This window comes from Cherax quadricarinatus, chromosome 7, assembly GCF_038502225.1.
Source record: "Cherax quadricarinatus isolate ZL_2023a chromosome 7, ASM3850222v1, whole genome shotgun sequence".
Lineage (NCBI taxonomy): Eukaryota > Metazoa > Arthropoda > Malacostraca > Decapoda > Parastacidae > Cherax > Cherax quadricarinatus.
The window spans coordinates 69,084,418-69,096,642 of record NC_091298.1 but is presented as its reverse complement, the minus strand read 5'-3'; the positions used below and the strand labels follow the sequence as shown (position 1 = coordinate 69,096,642).

At 44.2% G+C, this 12,225-nt stretch overlaps 1 protein-coding gene across 2 annotated transcripts in view; it reads left to right on the top strand.

The window, feature by feature from the left end:
• LOC128686968 (hemocyte protein-glutamine gamma-glutamyltransferase) overlaps positions 1-11,409 on the top strand; it is a 28,974-nt gene extending 17,565 nt beyond the window's left edge. For both annotated transcript variants that reach the window (XM_053774285.2, XM_053774286.2), the window contains exons 14-17: positions 460-583; positions 10,290-10,450; positions 10,627-10,763; positions 11,117-11,409. In XM_053774285.2, the coding sequence (XP_053630260.2) occupies positions 460-583; positions 10,290-10,450; positions 10,627-10,763; positions 11,117-11,267 (573 nt within the window). In that variant the 3' untranslated portion in view covers positions 11,268-11,409. The remainder of the gene's footprint in view (positions 1-459; positions 584-10,289; positions 10,451-10,626; positions 10,764-11,116) is intronic.
• Positions 11,410-12,225: the final 816 nt, after the last annotated feature.

Here is a 12,225-nt window from a genome sequence, read left to right as displayed (position 1 = left end):
ACCTGTCTATGTTCTCAGTGACAACTGACAGCACTTATCAACATGATAATGGTAAACAATACCGACAAGTTGATAAGACACCTGTGCAACAGTTAGGAGGTATCTTTATACCTGCCACTTACCATAGGAGTCAGAGCACCGGGGAAATGGTAGGTAATGAGGTTAGATTCCAGAAAGTCGAACTTGATTACCTTCCTGAAGCTACACTCCAGGAAGGAAAGGTTAGCCCCATTTCTTTGACCAACGAGTGATATATAATATTTTGTTATAGGTAGATATAACGTCAGAGTACGGTAATATGAACGTCACGTTTAATACAGTAGGTCGCTTCTACAATATTTATTTATAAAACACGAGAATAATAAGATTACAGCATGTGACAGTACGAGGTAAATCGTACAATATTTTCCAAAACACAAGGACACTAAGATCTCTTCATATGATATTACTATCTTCCAGAACAAGAGCGAGGTAAATCGTACTGTGAATATTGTCATGACAGCAGTCAGTACGTACTATACCGGAGCCAAGGCCCATGACATTGCCCGTGCTGAGGGCAAGTTCATCCTGAAGCCTTCAGAGAGTGAGTACTTTGAAGATTGAGACACTTATGCAGCATATGGGAATCTTTATTCAGGAAACGTTTCGCCACACAGTGGCTTCATCAGTCCAATACAAAGAGGAAGGCGTAAGGAGAGGAGGAGAATGAGGTAATCAGTCCCTCAACCTGGAGTCGATGTGTTCAGTCCATCAATCTTGTAGAATGGACTGAACACATCGACTCCAGGTTGAGGGACTGATTACCTCATTCTCCTCCTCTCCTTACGCCTTCCTCTTTGTATTGGACTGATGAAGCCACTGTGTGGCGAAACGTTTCCTGAATAAAGATTCCCATATGCTGCATAAGTGTCTCAATCTTCAACTTGTCGGTTTTTCAAACCATTCATCACGAGTGAGTACTTTGCTCCTTCCTGATGCGTTTTATGTCCTTTTAATGTTTAACAAATTCTGTGTACAAATCCTTGGTTTTATATGTGCTATCCTTGCATATCAATGTTGTGTTTGTCTTCATTCCTTTAAACATCTGTAACTATTATGCTTTATTTCTAAGTCTGGTGCTGAGTCAATGGAACAGTTACACGTAATAGAATCTTTCTCAACATTCAGGGATAATACCTTGTTTTATGTGTACCAGTTATCTTAAAGATTACCTTATTACATTTATCTTCGTACATCATACCTTCCAATGTTCTTAATCTGTGATTACTTCACACTTGCTCTCAGTCTAAAATCATTCTTATCATTCCACCATTACTACTACAAAAATTAGAAGCTACAAATTTTTATGTTAAGATGTCCATTCTTTGTCTTCACTTACATATTGTAAGTCTGAGACTCACACATCAAGTTTAAAGTAAAAATATAATGGTGAACTAGGGTATAGTTTATTGTCTGATCATACATTATCCTGGTCCTGTGTACTCACCTATTTGTACTCACCTATTTGTGGTTGCAGGGGTCGAGTCATAGCTCCTGGCCCCGCCTCTTCACTGATTGCTACTAGGTCCTCTCTCTCCCTGCTACATGAGCTTTATCATACCTCGCCTTAAAACTATGTATGGTTCCCGCCTCCACTACTTCACTTTCTAGACTATTCCATGACTTGACTACTCTATGACTGAAGAAATACTTCCTAACATCCCTTCGATTCATCTGAGTCTTCAACTTCCAATTGTGACCTCTTGTGTCTGTGTCCCATCTCTGGAACATCCTGTCTTTGTCCACCTTGTCTATTCCGCGCAGTATTTTATATGTCGTTATCATGTCTCCCCTGACCCTCCTGGCCTCCAGTGTCGTCAGGCCGATTTCCCTCAACCTTTCTTCGTAGGACAATCCCCGTAGCTCTGGGACTAGTCTTGTTGCAAACCTTTGCACTTTCTCTAATTTCTTGACGTGCTTGACTAGGTGTGGATTCCAAACTGGTGCTGCATACTCCAGTATGGGCCTGACGTAAATGGTATACAGGGTCTTGAACGACTCCTTACTGAGGTATCGGAACGCTATCCGTAGGTTTGCCAGGCGCCCGTATGCTGCAGCAGTTATCTGATTTATGTGCGCCTCAGGAGATATGCTCGGTGTTATACTCACCCCCAGATCTTTTTCCTTGAGTGAGGTTTGCAGTCTTTGGCCATCTAAACTATATTGTGTCTGCGGTCTTCTTTGCCCTTCCCCAATCTTCATGACTTTGCATTTGGCAGGGTTAAACTCAAGGAGCCAGTTGCTGGACCAGGCTTGCAGCCTGTCCAGGTCTCTTTGTAGTCCTGCCTGATCCTCATCCGATTTGATTCTTCTCATTAACTTCACATCATCTGCAAACAAGGACACTTCTGAGTCTATCCCTTCCGTTATGTCGTTCACATATACCAAGAACAGCACAGGTCCTAGGACTGACCCCTGTGGAACCCCGCTTGTCACAAGCGCCCACTCTGACACCTCGTCACGTACCATGACTCGTTGTTGCCTCCCTGTCAGGTATTCTCTGATCCATTGCAGTGCCTTTCCTGTTATGTGTGCCTGATCTTCTATCTTTTTCAGTAACCTCTTGTGAGGAACTGTGTCGAAGGCCTTTTTGCAGTCCAAAAAAATGCAGTCGATCCACCCCTCTCTCTCTTGTCTTACTTCTGTCACCTTGTCATAAAACTCTAGTAGATTTGTGACACAGGATTTTCCTTCCCTGAAACCATGCTGGTTGTCAATTATACACTTGTTTCTTTCCAGGTGCTCCACCACTCTCCTCCTGATGATCTTCTCCATGACCTTGCATACTATACACGTTAGTGATACAGGTCTGTAGTTTAGTGCCTCATGTCTGTCTCCCTTTTTAAAAATTGGGACTACATTTGCCATCTTCCATACCTCAGGGAGTTGCCCAGTTTCAAATGATGTGTTGAAGATCTTTGTTAATGGCACACACAATATCTCTGCTCCCTCTTTAAGGACCCATGGAGAGATGTTGTCTGGTCCCACCGCCTTTGAGGTGTCAAGTTCGCATAGCAGCTTCTTCACTTCCTCCTTGGTTATATGTACCTCATCCAGCACTTGCTGGTGTACCCCCCTGTTCTGATTTCCTGGAGTCCTACTGGTTTCCACTGTAAATACTTCTTTAAATCTCGTGTTGAGCTCCTGACATACCTCTCGGTCGTTGCTTGTGAATTCCCCATCACCCTTCCTCAGTCTGATTACCTGGTCCTTGACTGTTGTTTTCCTCCTGATGTGGCTGTACAACAGCTTCGGGTCAGTCTTGACTTTCGATGCTATGTCATTTTCATATTGTCGCTGAGCCTCCCTTCTTATCTGTGCATATTCATTTCTGGCTCTTCGGCTAATCTCTTTATTTTCCTGAGTTCTCTGTCTTCTGTACCTTTTCCATTCTCTAGTACACCTAGTTTTTGCCTCCCTACACCTTTGGGTGAACCAAGGACTCGTTCTGTTCTTCCCATTATTTCTGTTTCCCTTGGGAACAAACCTCTCCTCTGCCTCCTTGCATTTTGTTGCCACATAGTCCATCATTTCTTGTACTGGTTTTCCTGTCAGTTCCCTCTCCCACTGAATGTTTTGAAGGAAGTTCCTCATGCCTGAGTAGTTCCCCCTTTTGTAGTTTGGTTTTTCCCATCCTATTCCTGCTACTCTCTCCACTTGGAGCTCAACTATGTAGTCGAAGCACAGAACCACATGATCACTAGCTCCCAGGGGCCTTTCATACAAGATATCCTCGATGTCTGAACTACTCAAGGTGAATACAAGGTCCAGTCTTGCTGGGTCATCTTCTCCTCTCTCTCTGGTAGTGTCTCTAACATGTTGATGCATGAGGTTTTCCAGTACTACATCCATCATCTTGGCTCTCCATGTTTCGGAACCCCCATGGGGCTCCAGGTTTTCCCAGTCAATCTCCTTGTGATTGAAATCACCCATAACTAGTAACTTTGCTCCCCCCACGTGTGCTCTCCTGGCCACCTCGGCTAGTGTGTCGACCATGGCTCTGTTGCTTTCATCGTATTCTTCTCTTGGTCTCCTGCAGTTCTGTGGTGGGTTGTACATTACTGCAATTATCACCTTATGTCCCTCAGACTGGATTGTTCCTACTAAGTAGTCCCTTTCACCCGTGCCATCCATTCCTTCCATTTTCTCAAAACCCCACTGGCTTTTAATGAGCAGTGCAACTCCTCCTCCCCCTCTCCTCCCTCTGTCTTTCCTGAAGATTTGATATCCGGATGGAAAGATTGAATCTGTTATTATTCTGGTGAGTTTTGTTTCTGTGAGTGCTATTATGTCTGGGGATGTCTCCTTGATTCTTTCGTGCCACTCCTCATACTTATTTGTTATTCCATCTGCATTTGTATACCATACCTTCAACTTCTTTTCTAAGACTGTGGTCTGGGAGGTGTATTGGGGTTGGGGAAGTGGGAGACCTGATAAGGAACTATGGGTGGTCGCTGTGGGGGTGGAGTTTGTAATGTAGTGGGTGGGGGCATTGGATATGGCATGGGTGTTGTGGTTTAGAGTGTTTGGCTGCACTGGGGTTGACCTGGTTGGGAGGCTTCTATAGGAAGCTGTGAGGGAGGTTGTATTTGATCTTCCTGTGTCCGGGATCTCCTGTCTGTCTTCTCCATCCCCTCTCTTTCCTCCTTTCGCCTTTGTACCATCTCTCTCAGTTTCCGCCTTTCGTCTTGTGTTCTGTCGCGGTCGAGATACACCTTCCTGTATCCCGGCATGTCCCTTAATCGTGCTTTTTCCTGCAGTATCCTGTTCCGAGTCGATTCTGCCTTGAAGGTCACTTTCACTGGCCGGTTTCTTTTTTTTTACAAACCCCCCTATTCTCCGAAAATTTTCCAGCTGGGTCATGTCGTCTTCTCCGATTACTTTCATGATGCTTTCAATTGCTTTTTTTTCCCCTTGTTTTCTTGCTTCATATGTTTCCCCTTCAACTTCCTGTAGCCCATACACAAAGACTGACCTCACCCTTTCATTCTCCCACTGCATATCCCTGTGTATCCCCTCATTCAATTTGATTTCCTCCATTGCAGCTTTCCTTTCTTCAGTTTCACTAGCTACTGTACATGGGCTCAGTGGCCTGTCATTTTCCCATCTCAGCTTTCCCTGGGCTCTGTTGTGGTCTTTTAGGGCCTCCACATATAGCTTAGCTCTTTCATTTACTACAGTCTCCACTGATAGAGCTTCTACATGCAGTTTTGCTCCTCCTTTCCCTACAGTCCCCTTATTTGTGGCTGAGGTAGCGGTCTCTGTTGTCAATCCCATAATGTTCTTTAGTTCTTTAGGCTGTTTCAGATTTTCCAGTTCCTCTTCTAAACTCTGTATCCTGGCCTCTGCTGTTTTGACTTTCACCTCCCACTTCCTGCTTTCCATGTCTATCCTCTCTTCCATTCTCATGCTAAGTTCTTCTAGTTTCTTTTCCCATTCTTGTTCCCTTTTTGTGAGCTCTGCTGCCCAATCTTCCTTTGCAGTTTCCTCCTCCTGTCCCTTGGGTTTTCTTGTTGCTCTCTGGCAACCCATTTTTGTTTTATCCTGATTGCCTCAGAGTGGGAAACCTATGTAATTCTGTATGTTAGGTTAGTACTGTATATGTCAGAGTGTGGGGGGGGGAGGTAGAGGAGGAACTGTGGCTATATAGGAGAGTAGTGGGGAGGGGGAGTGGGAAGGAGAGTGAAGCAAGTGGGTAAGTGGGTGAGGGAGAGGTGGGGAGGGGGAGGGTGAAAGAGGGAGGGGAGGGATCAGGTGAAGGAGTGAGATGTCGGTGGGGGAGGGGGGGAGTATATGTGTGTCTGGCAATATGTGTGTGTGTGTGTGTTGTGTGTGTTGTGTGTGTGTGGGGAGGGGTGGGGGGGGTGTGGGTGGGTGTGTGGGTGGGTGGGTGTGTGTGGGTGTGTGTGGGTGTGTGTGGGTGTGTGGGTGGGTGTGTTTGTGTGTGTGTGGGTGTGTGTGGGTGTGTGTGGGGGTGTGTGGGTGGGTGTGTGGGTGGGTGTGGGTGGGTGTGTGGGTGTGGGTGTGTGTGGGTGTGGGTGTGTGTGGGGGTGTGTGGGTGGGTGTGTGGGTGGGTGTGTGGGTGGGTGTGTGGGTGTGTGGGTGGGTGTGTGGGTGGGTGGGTGTGGGTGGGTGGGTGTGTGGGTGGGTGGGTGTGTGGGTGGGTGGGTGTGTGGTTGGGTGGGTGTGTGGTTGGGTGTGTGGTTGGGTGTGTGGTTGGGTGTGTGGGTGGGTGTGTGTAGGTGTGTGTGGGTGTGTGGGTGTGTGTGGGTGTGTGTGGGTGTGTGTGGGTGTGTGGGTGTGTGTGGGTGTGTGTGGGTGTGTGTGGGTGTGTGTGGGTGTGTGTGGGTGTGTGTGGGTGTGTGTGGGTGTGAGTGTGAGTGTGTGGGTGTGCGTCGCACACTAGGCTACGCTACTCTTTTGAAGATTATAAAAAAATTTTCACAATCAATTCCTTATTATATGCACTAATATATACTATATAATATTAATTGCGTACACTTGTGTTTGTGTGTGTGTGTGTTTACTAGCTTGTTCTTTGAAAAAGAGGGGGGGGGTTACGTTAACACTATTTGTTATTGTTGTTGGTTCACCGGTACTCTCCCGGCCCAGATCTCCGCACACTACGCTACTTTACTTTTTGAAGATTATAGGATTATTTTTTCTCACTCAATTCCTTATTATTATATACTAATGTTTATTATAACAATAATTATGGGTGCACACGTGTGTTTGTATGTGCGTACTTGTTTACTAGCTTGTCCCTCAGAAAAACGGGGGGGGGGTTCACTAGGCTACACAACTTCTGGAGTTTACCTGGCGATATTTAGATAATTTACTAACCACTATCTATCTCCTGATACTGAAATAGGGAGAGAGAGATGGTATAGCATACAACCAGCAGGGCGAGACACTTGAGACTTTAGACACTAACCAAAATTAACCACAAATAGGCAAGTGACGTCGTCTGCACAACAATGGAGGTTCCTGCTGGTCGTCTATCAACTCCTTCAATTTTGTAACTCCTTCAGGAACTTTATCATGCATTCAAGTTTTTATTTTCTTTTTCTTTTAAGACTTGGTATTCCCTCTTTTTTCTTTAGTACAGTATTATGGTCATAACAAGTCTGATGATGTTAGCTACATTCACAACACCAACAGCTGGGGATTGACTAATTTTTCTTACTTTCAGTATTTACTTAATCACTCTTTTATGACCTTATCACTACACTGCTGCTATAATCAACCAACATATGTATTTGTTAATATTTCAGATCACACCGTTAACCCAATTAACTGTTTGGATATTTTGTGTCAACACTGGGGCCAGTAGCCTGATCAGCTGAGTGCTACCCTCCCTCACTCAAATTTCATTCAAATTTAAATTGAAAAATTCTTGATCCTATCACATTATTCGCACTCTTGATAGCTATTACACTCTTGTAGGTATGTTCACTGATTCACTCACGTACGATGACCGCTAATAATATCTTAGGACAGCCACTAGAACGCTAAATCCTGGGAGCACTATTTAGCGATACTGCTTCACGTGTGTGTGTGTGTGTGTGTGTGTGTGTGTGTGTGTGTGTGTGTGTGTGTGTGTGTGTGCTCACCTATTTGTACTCACCTATTTGTGGTTGCAGGGGTCGAGTCTTAGCTCCTGGCCCCGCCTCTTCACCGGTTGCTACTGGGCCCTCTCTCTCCCCGCTCCATGAGCTTCATCAAACCTCGTCTTAAAACTGTGTATGGTTCCTGCCTCCACTACGTCATTTTCTAGGCTATTCCACTGCCTTACAACTCTATGACTGAAGAAATACTTCCTAATATCTCTCTGACTCATTTGTGTCTTCAACTTCCAATTGTGGCCTCTTGTTTCTGTGTCCCCTCCCTGGAACATCCTGTCTTTGTCCACCTTGTCTATTCCACGCAGTATTTTATATGTCGTTATCATGTCTCCCCTGACCCTCCTGTCCTCCAGTGTCGTCAGGCCGATTTCCCTTAATCTTTCTTCATAGGACATTCCCCTTAGCTCTGGAACTAACCTTGTCGCAAACCTTTGTACTTTCTCTAGTTTCTTGACGTGCTTTATCAAGTGCGGGTTCCAAACAGGTGCTGCATACCCCAGTATGGGCCTGACATACACGGTGTACAGTGTCTTGAACGATTCCTTACTAAGGTATCGGAATGCTGTTCTCAGGTTTGCCAGGCGCCCATATGCTGCAGCAGTTATCTGATTGATGTGTGCTTCCGGAGACATGCTCGGTGTTATACTCACCCCAAGATCTTTCTCCTTGAGTGAGGTTTGCAGTCTTTGGCCACCTAGCCTATACTCTGTCTGTGGTCTTCTGTGCCCTTCCCCTATCTTCATGACTTTGCATTTGGCAGGATTAAATTCGAGAAGCCATTTGCTGGACCAGGTGTCCAGTCTGTCCAGGTCTCTTTGAAGTCTTGCCTGGTCCTCATCAGATTTAATTCTCCTCATTAACTTCACATCATCTGCAAACAGGGACACTTCTGAGTCTAACCCTTCCATCATGTCGTTCACATATACCAAAAATAGCACTGGTCCTAGGACCGACCCCTGTGGGACCCCGCTCGTCACAGGTGCCCACTGTGATACATCATTACGTACCATGACTCGTTGTTTCCTCCCTGTCAGGTATTCTCTGATCCATTGCAGTGCCCTTCCTGTTATATGCGCCTGATGCTCTAGCTTCTGCACTAATCTCTTGTGAGGAACTGTGTCAAAGGCCTTCTTGCAGTCCAAGAAGATGCAATCAACCCACCCCTCTCTCTCGTGTCTTACTTCTGTTATTTTATCATAAAACTCCAGAAGGTTTGTGACACAGGATTTGCCTTCCGTGAATCCGTGCTGGTTGGCATTTATACTCTTGTTCAGTTCCAGGTGCTCCACCACTCTCCTCCTGATAATCTTCTCCATAATTTTGCATACTATACACGTCAATGACACAGGTCTATAGTTTAGTGCCTCTTTTCTGTCTCCTTTTTTAAAAATGGGAACTACATTTGCCGTCTTCCATACCTCAGGTAGTTGCCCAGTTTCCAGGGACGTGTTGAAGATTGTGGTAAGTGGCACGCATAACATATCTGCTCCCTCTCTAAGGACCCACGGGGAGATGTTGTCCGGTCCCATTGCCTTTGAGGTATCGATGTCCCTTACCAGTTTCTTCACCTCCTCCTCATCTGTATGTATGTCGTCCAACACTTGTTGGTGTATTCCTTGCTGGTGTCCCCATCTGGTCTGCCCCCCCAGAGTCCTTCCTGTCTCTACTGTAAATACTTCCTTAAATCTCGTGTTGAGCTCCTCACATACCTCTTGATCGTTTCTTGTGTGTGTGTGTGTGTGTGTGTGTGTGTGTGTGTGTGTGTGTGTGTGTGTGTGTGTGTGTGTGTGTGTGTGTGTGTGTGTGTGTGTGTGTGTGCGTGTGTGTGTGGAAGCAGGAAATATTTTGTTGAAATATATGTCATTTAAACATTAAACTTAACAACAACAGCAGTGACCAATATTGCATAGCATAGATAATCATTAGTGTTGACTAAATCAAATTTACTCAGATTACATATCATTATTATTATCATCATCATCATTATCATCATTATTATTACCTGGACCGTTGTCTCATTATTATTACTCCCACCGAAGTAGGGTGCTCCCAAAATATAAAAACACTTCATCAATCATCCACTTGCTGTCTTGCTAAGAAGTGTACTAACGTCACACTTCAGTCTATTTCTGACTGTAATATCCTCACCCCATCTTTAATGTACCCATTTAAAACCTCTGTTATCTCACACCATCATTCCTTAGCTTTAACTATGTTATCTATGACATTTTTTAATACGTTTTACTTACTGTCTCCTCTGCTGACACTGCTTCTTCTGGTATCTGCTTTCTGCATGTATTGTTACTTCAGGTCCTCATCTGTCTCTTTGCTTCGTCATATATTTCCTGTTTAAACACACCTGAGGGTACATTAGGGCATACTTGCTAGAAAACGTGTCGATCATGACACATGGATCACTTCTAACATACAAGATTCAAGAATGACAGTACAGGGGAGGAAGTGAGGTGTAAGAAGTAGTGACCTGACAGAAGAACGAGTGAGGTTTCTTGAGATGTGTCTGCCAATGTCCCTTAATTCCATCTCATATAGCTTTATACTATCATCATTAGTACTAACAGCTTGTTTCTCGCCTTCGCCATGTGTAACTTATGTCCTAACCCCCAGCCAAGACTCTGTCGCTGCCGGTGACCTACAAGCAGTACTATCACAAACTGGTAGAACATGCCCTGGTCAAACTGGTGGCTATATGCAGCGTAGAAGAGACCTCATTTGCTTGGATTGGAGAAGACAGGTTTGAGGTGCTAAAGCCTCGTCTCAAGGTGGAGGTGAGTGAACAATAAGCAAGTTCTTGTAAATTTTTATCTTCTCATTCCTCTTATTTTTTGAGGTGCTACATTAAAGTCAAAAATAACTTTCATTAATGCAATTTCCCAGATGTTTTAACTGATACGTCAGACTGGCACTGACCGTACAATTACTACATTATTTTATATGTTGTCAGCTGCTGTCGCCTTGCATTGCTGGTAAACCATTGGAAACCAGGTTTTCCTTCACCAATCCACTACCAGTGACTCTAACCAAATGTGTCCTGGTGGTGGACGGTCCGGGACTCACACGACCCAAGACCATTCCTGTCAAGTACGTAATTTATATCTAATCTATATTATTATTGGTTGGTTAGTTGGGTTTAAAGCCTGTCGACTACACTAGGGTCATTAGGGCTGCACAGTAACCTCTCCATCACTAGATAAGAATACTGTAATCCCTAAAATAAGGGTTAAATTCAACTTTAGCATGTATACACCGAGAGAAATACACCTCTCGGTGTATATCTCTTTGTATGTATTATGTATCAATATTTCACTTTCTTTTATAGACAAGCAGTCACTAGTACTAGGCACCTCCCTGGAAGAGTAACCTTAAATGGAGAGTGACTTAAGTTTTTTTATCAGTGATGTTGGTCAAGCTGACGACTCAGTGTTTCTTTCCAGAGATGTTAGTGCCAAGGGAGAGATGGTGTACGAACTTAAGGTGTACCCAACGAAGGAAGCCAGCTGTACCCTGGTGGCCACCTTCAACTCCAGAGAGCTTTTTAACCTGACTGGCTCATCTCTGGTCGAAGTGGCCCCTACTGAGAGTTAGTGGGCCATGACCACCTTCAACTTCAGAGAGCTGTTTAACCTGACTGGCTCGTCTCTGGTCGAAGTGGCCCGTACTGAGAGTTAGTGGGCCATGGCCACCTTCAATTCTGAAGAACTATTTAATCTAACTGGCTCGTCAGTGGTCAAAGTGGCCCCTACTGAGAGTTAGTGGGTCATGGCCACCTTCAGCTCTAAAGAGCTATTTAACCTAACCGAATCGTCTCTGGTCGAAGTGGTCCCTACTGAGAGTTAATGAGCCATATTAGTAACCAGTTACTATGTTAAGACATTGCATTCTGCAACAGAATATTGTGGGACAGTCTGTGTCTTATTTTGACAGTATTATCAAATAGAACAGTTAGTTTAGTATTTTTAACATAGCTTTAGTTTTTAACTCATCAGAGCACCACACCTCTACAAAAAAGACTATCTATAGATATCTTTATTCCCTCACCAATAACTATTGTATAAAGGCACCTTTGATGTGCCTTTATGTAATAGTTATATCAATAACAAAATGCGGCTAGCCGGGGGTCGAACCCATGTTGTTTTAGCCAGCTTCCTGGCAAGCAATTCAAGACTCACGACATTTTAACCACTACAACAGTCCTACCATAGGATTGTATTGTAGGATTGTTGGTGTAGTGGTTAGAACCTCGTGAGTTTTGGACTTTGAATTACAGGTTCGATCCCCAGTTAGCCACAGTTTGTTACTGCTAAAATACCACTTAATCGTTAATCATTGTATCCTGGATCAGGTGTTAAGATCATACAACACTCATTGTATCCTGGACCAGGTGTTGTGATCATACAACACTCATTGTATCCTGGACCAGGTGTTAAGATCATACAACACTCATTGTATCCTGGACCAGGTGTTGTGATCATGCAACAGTTATATTAGTAATAATTGGTAGCATTACCGATAAAATATAATATTAAAAGAACACATATGCAAA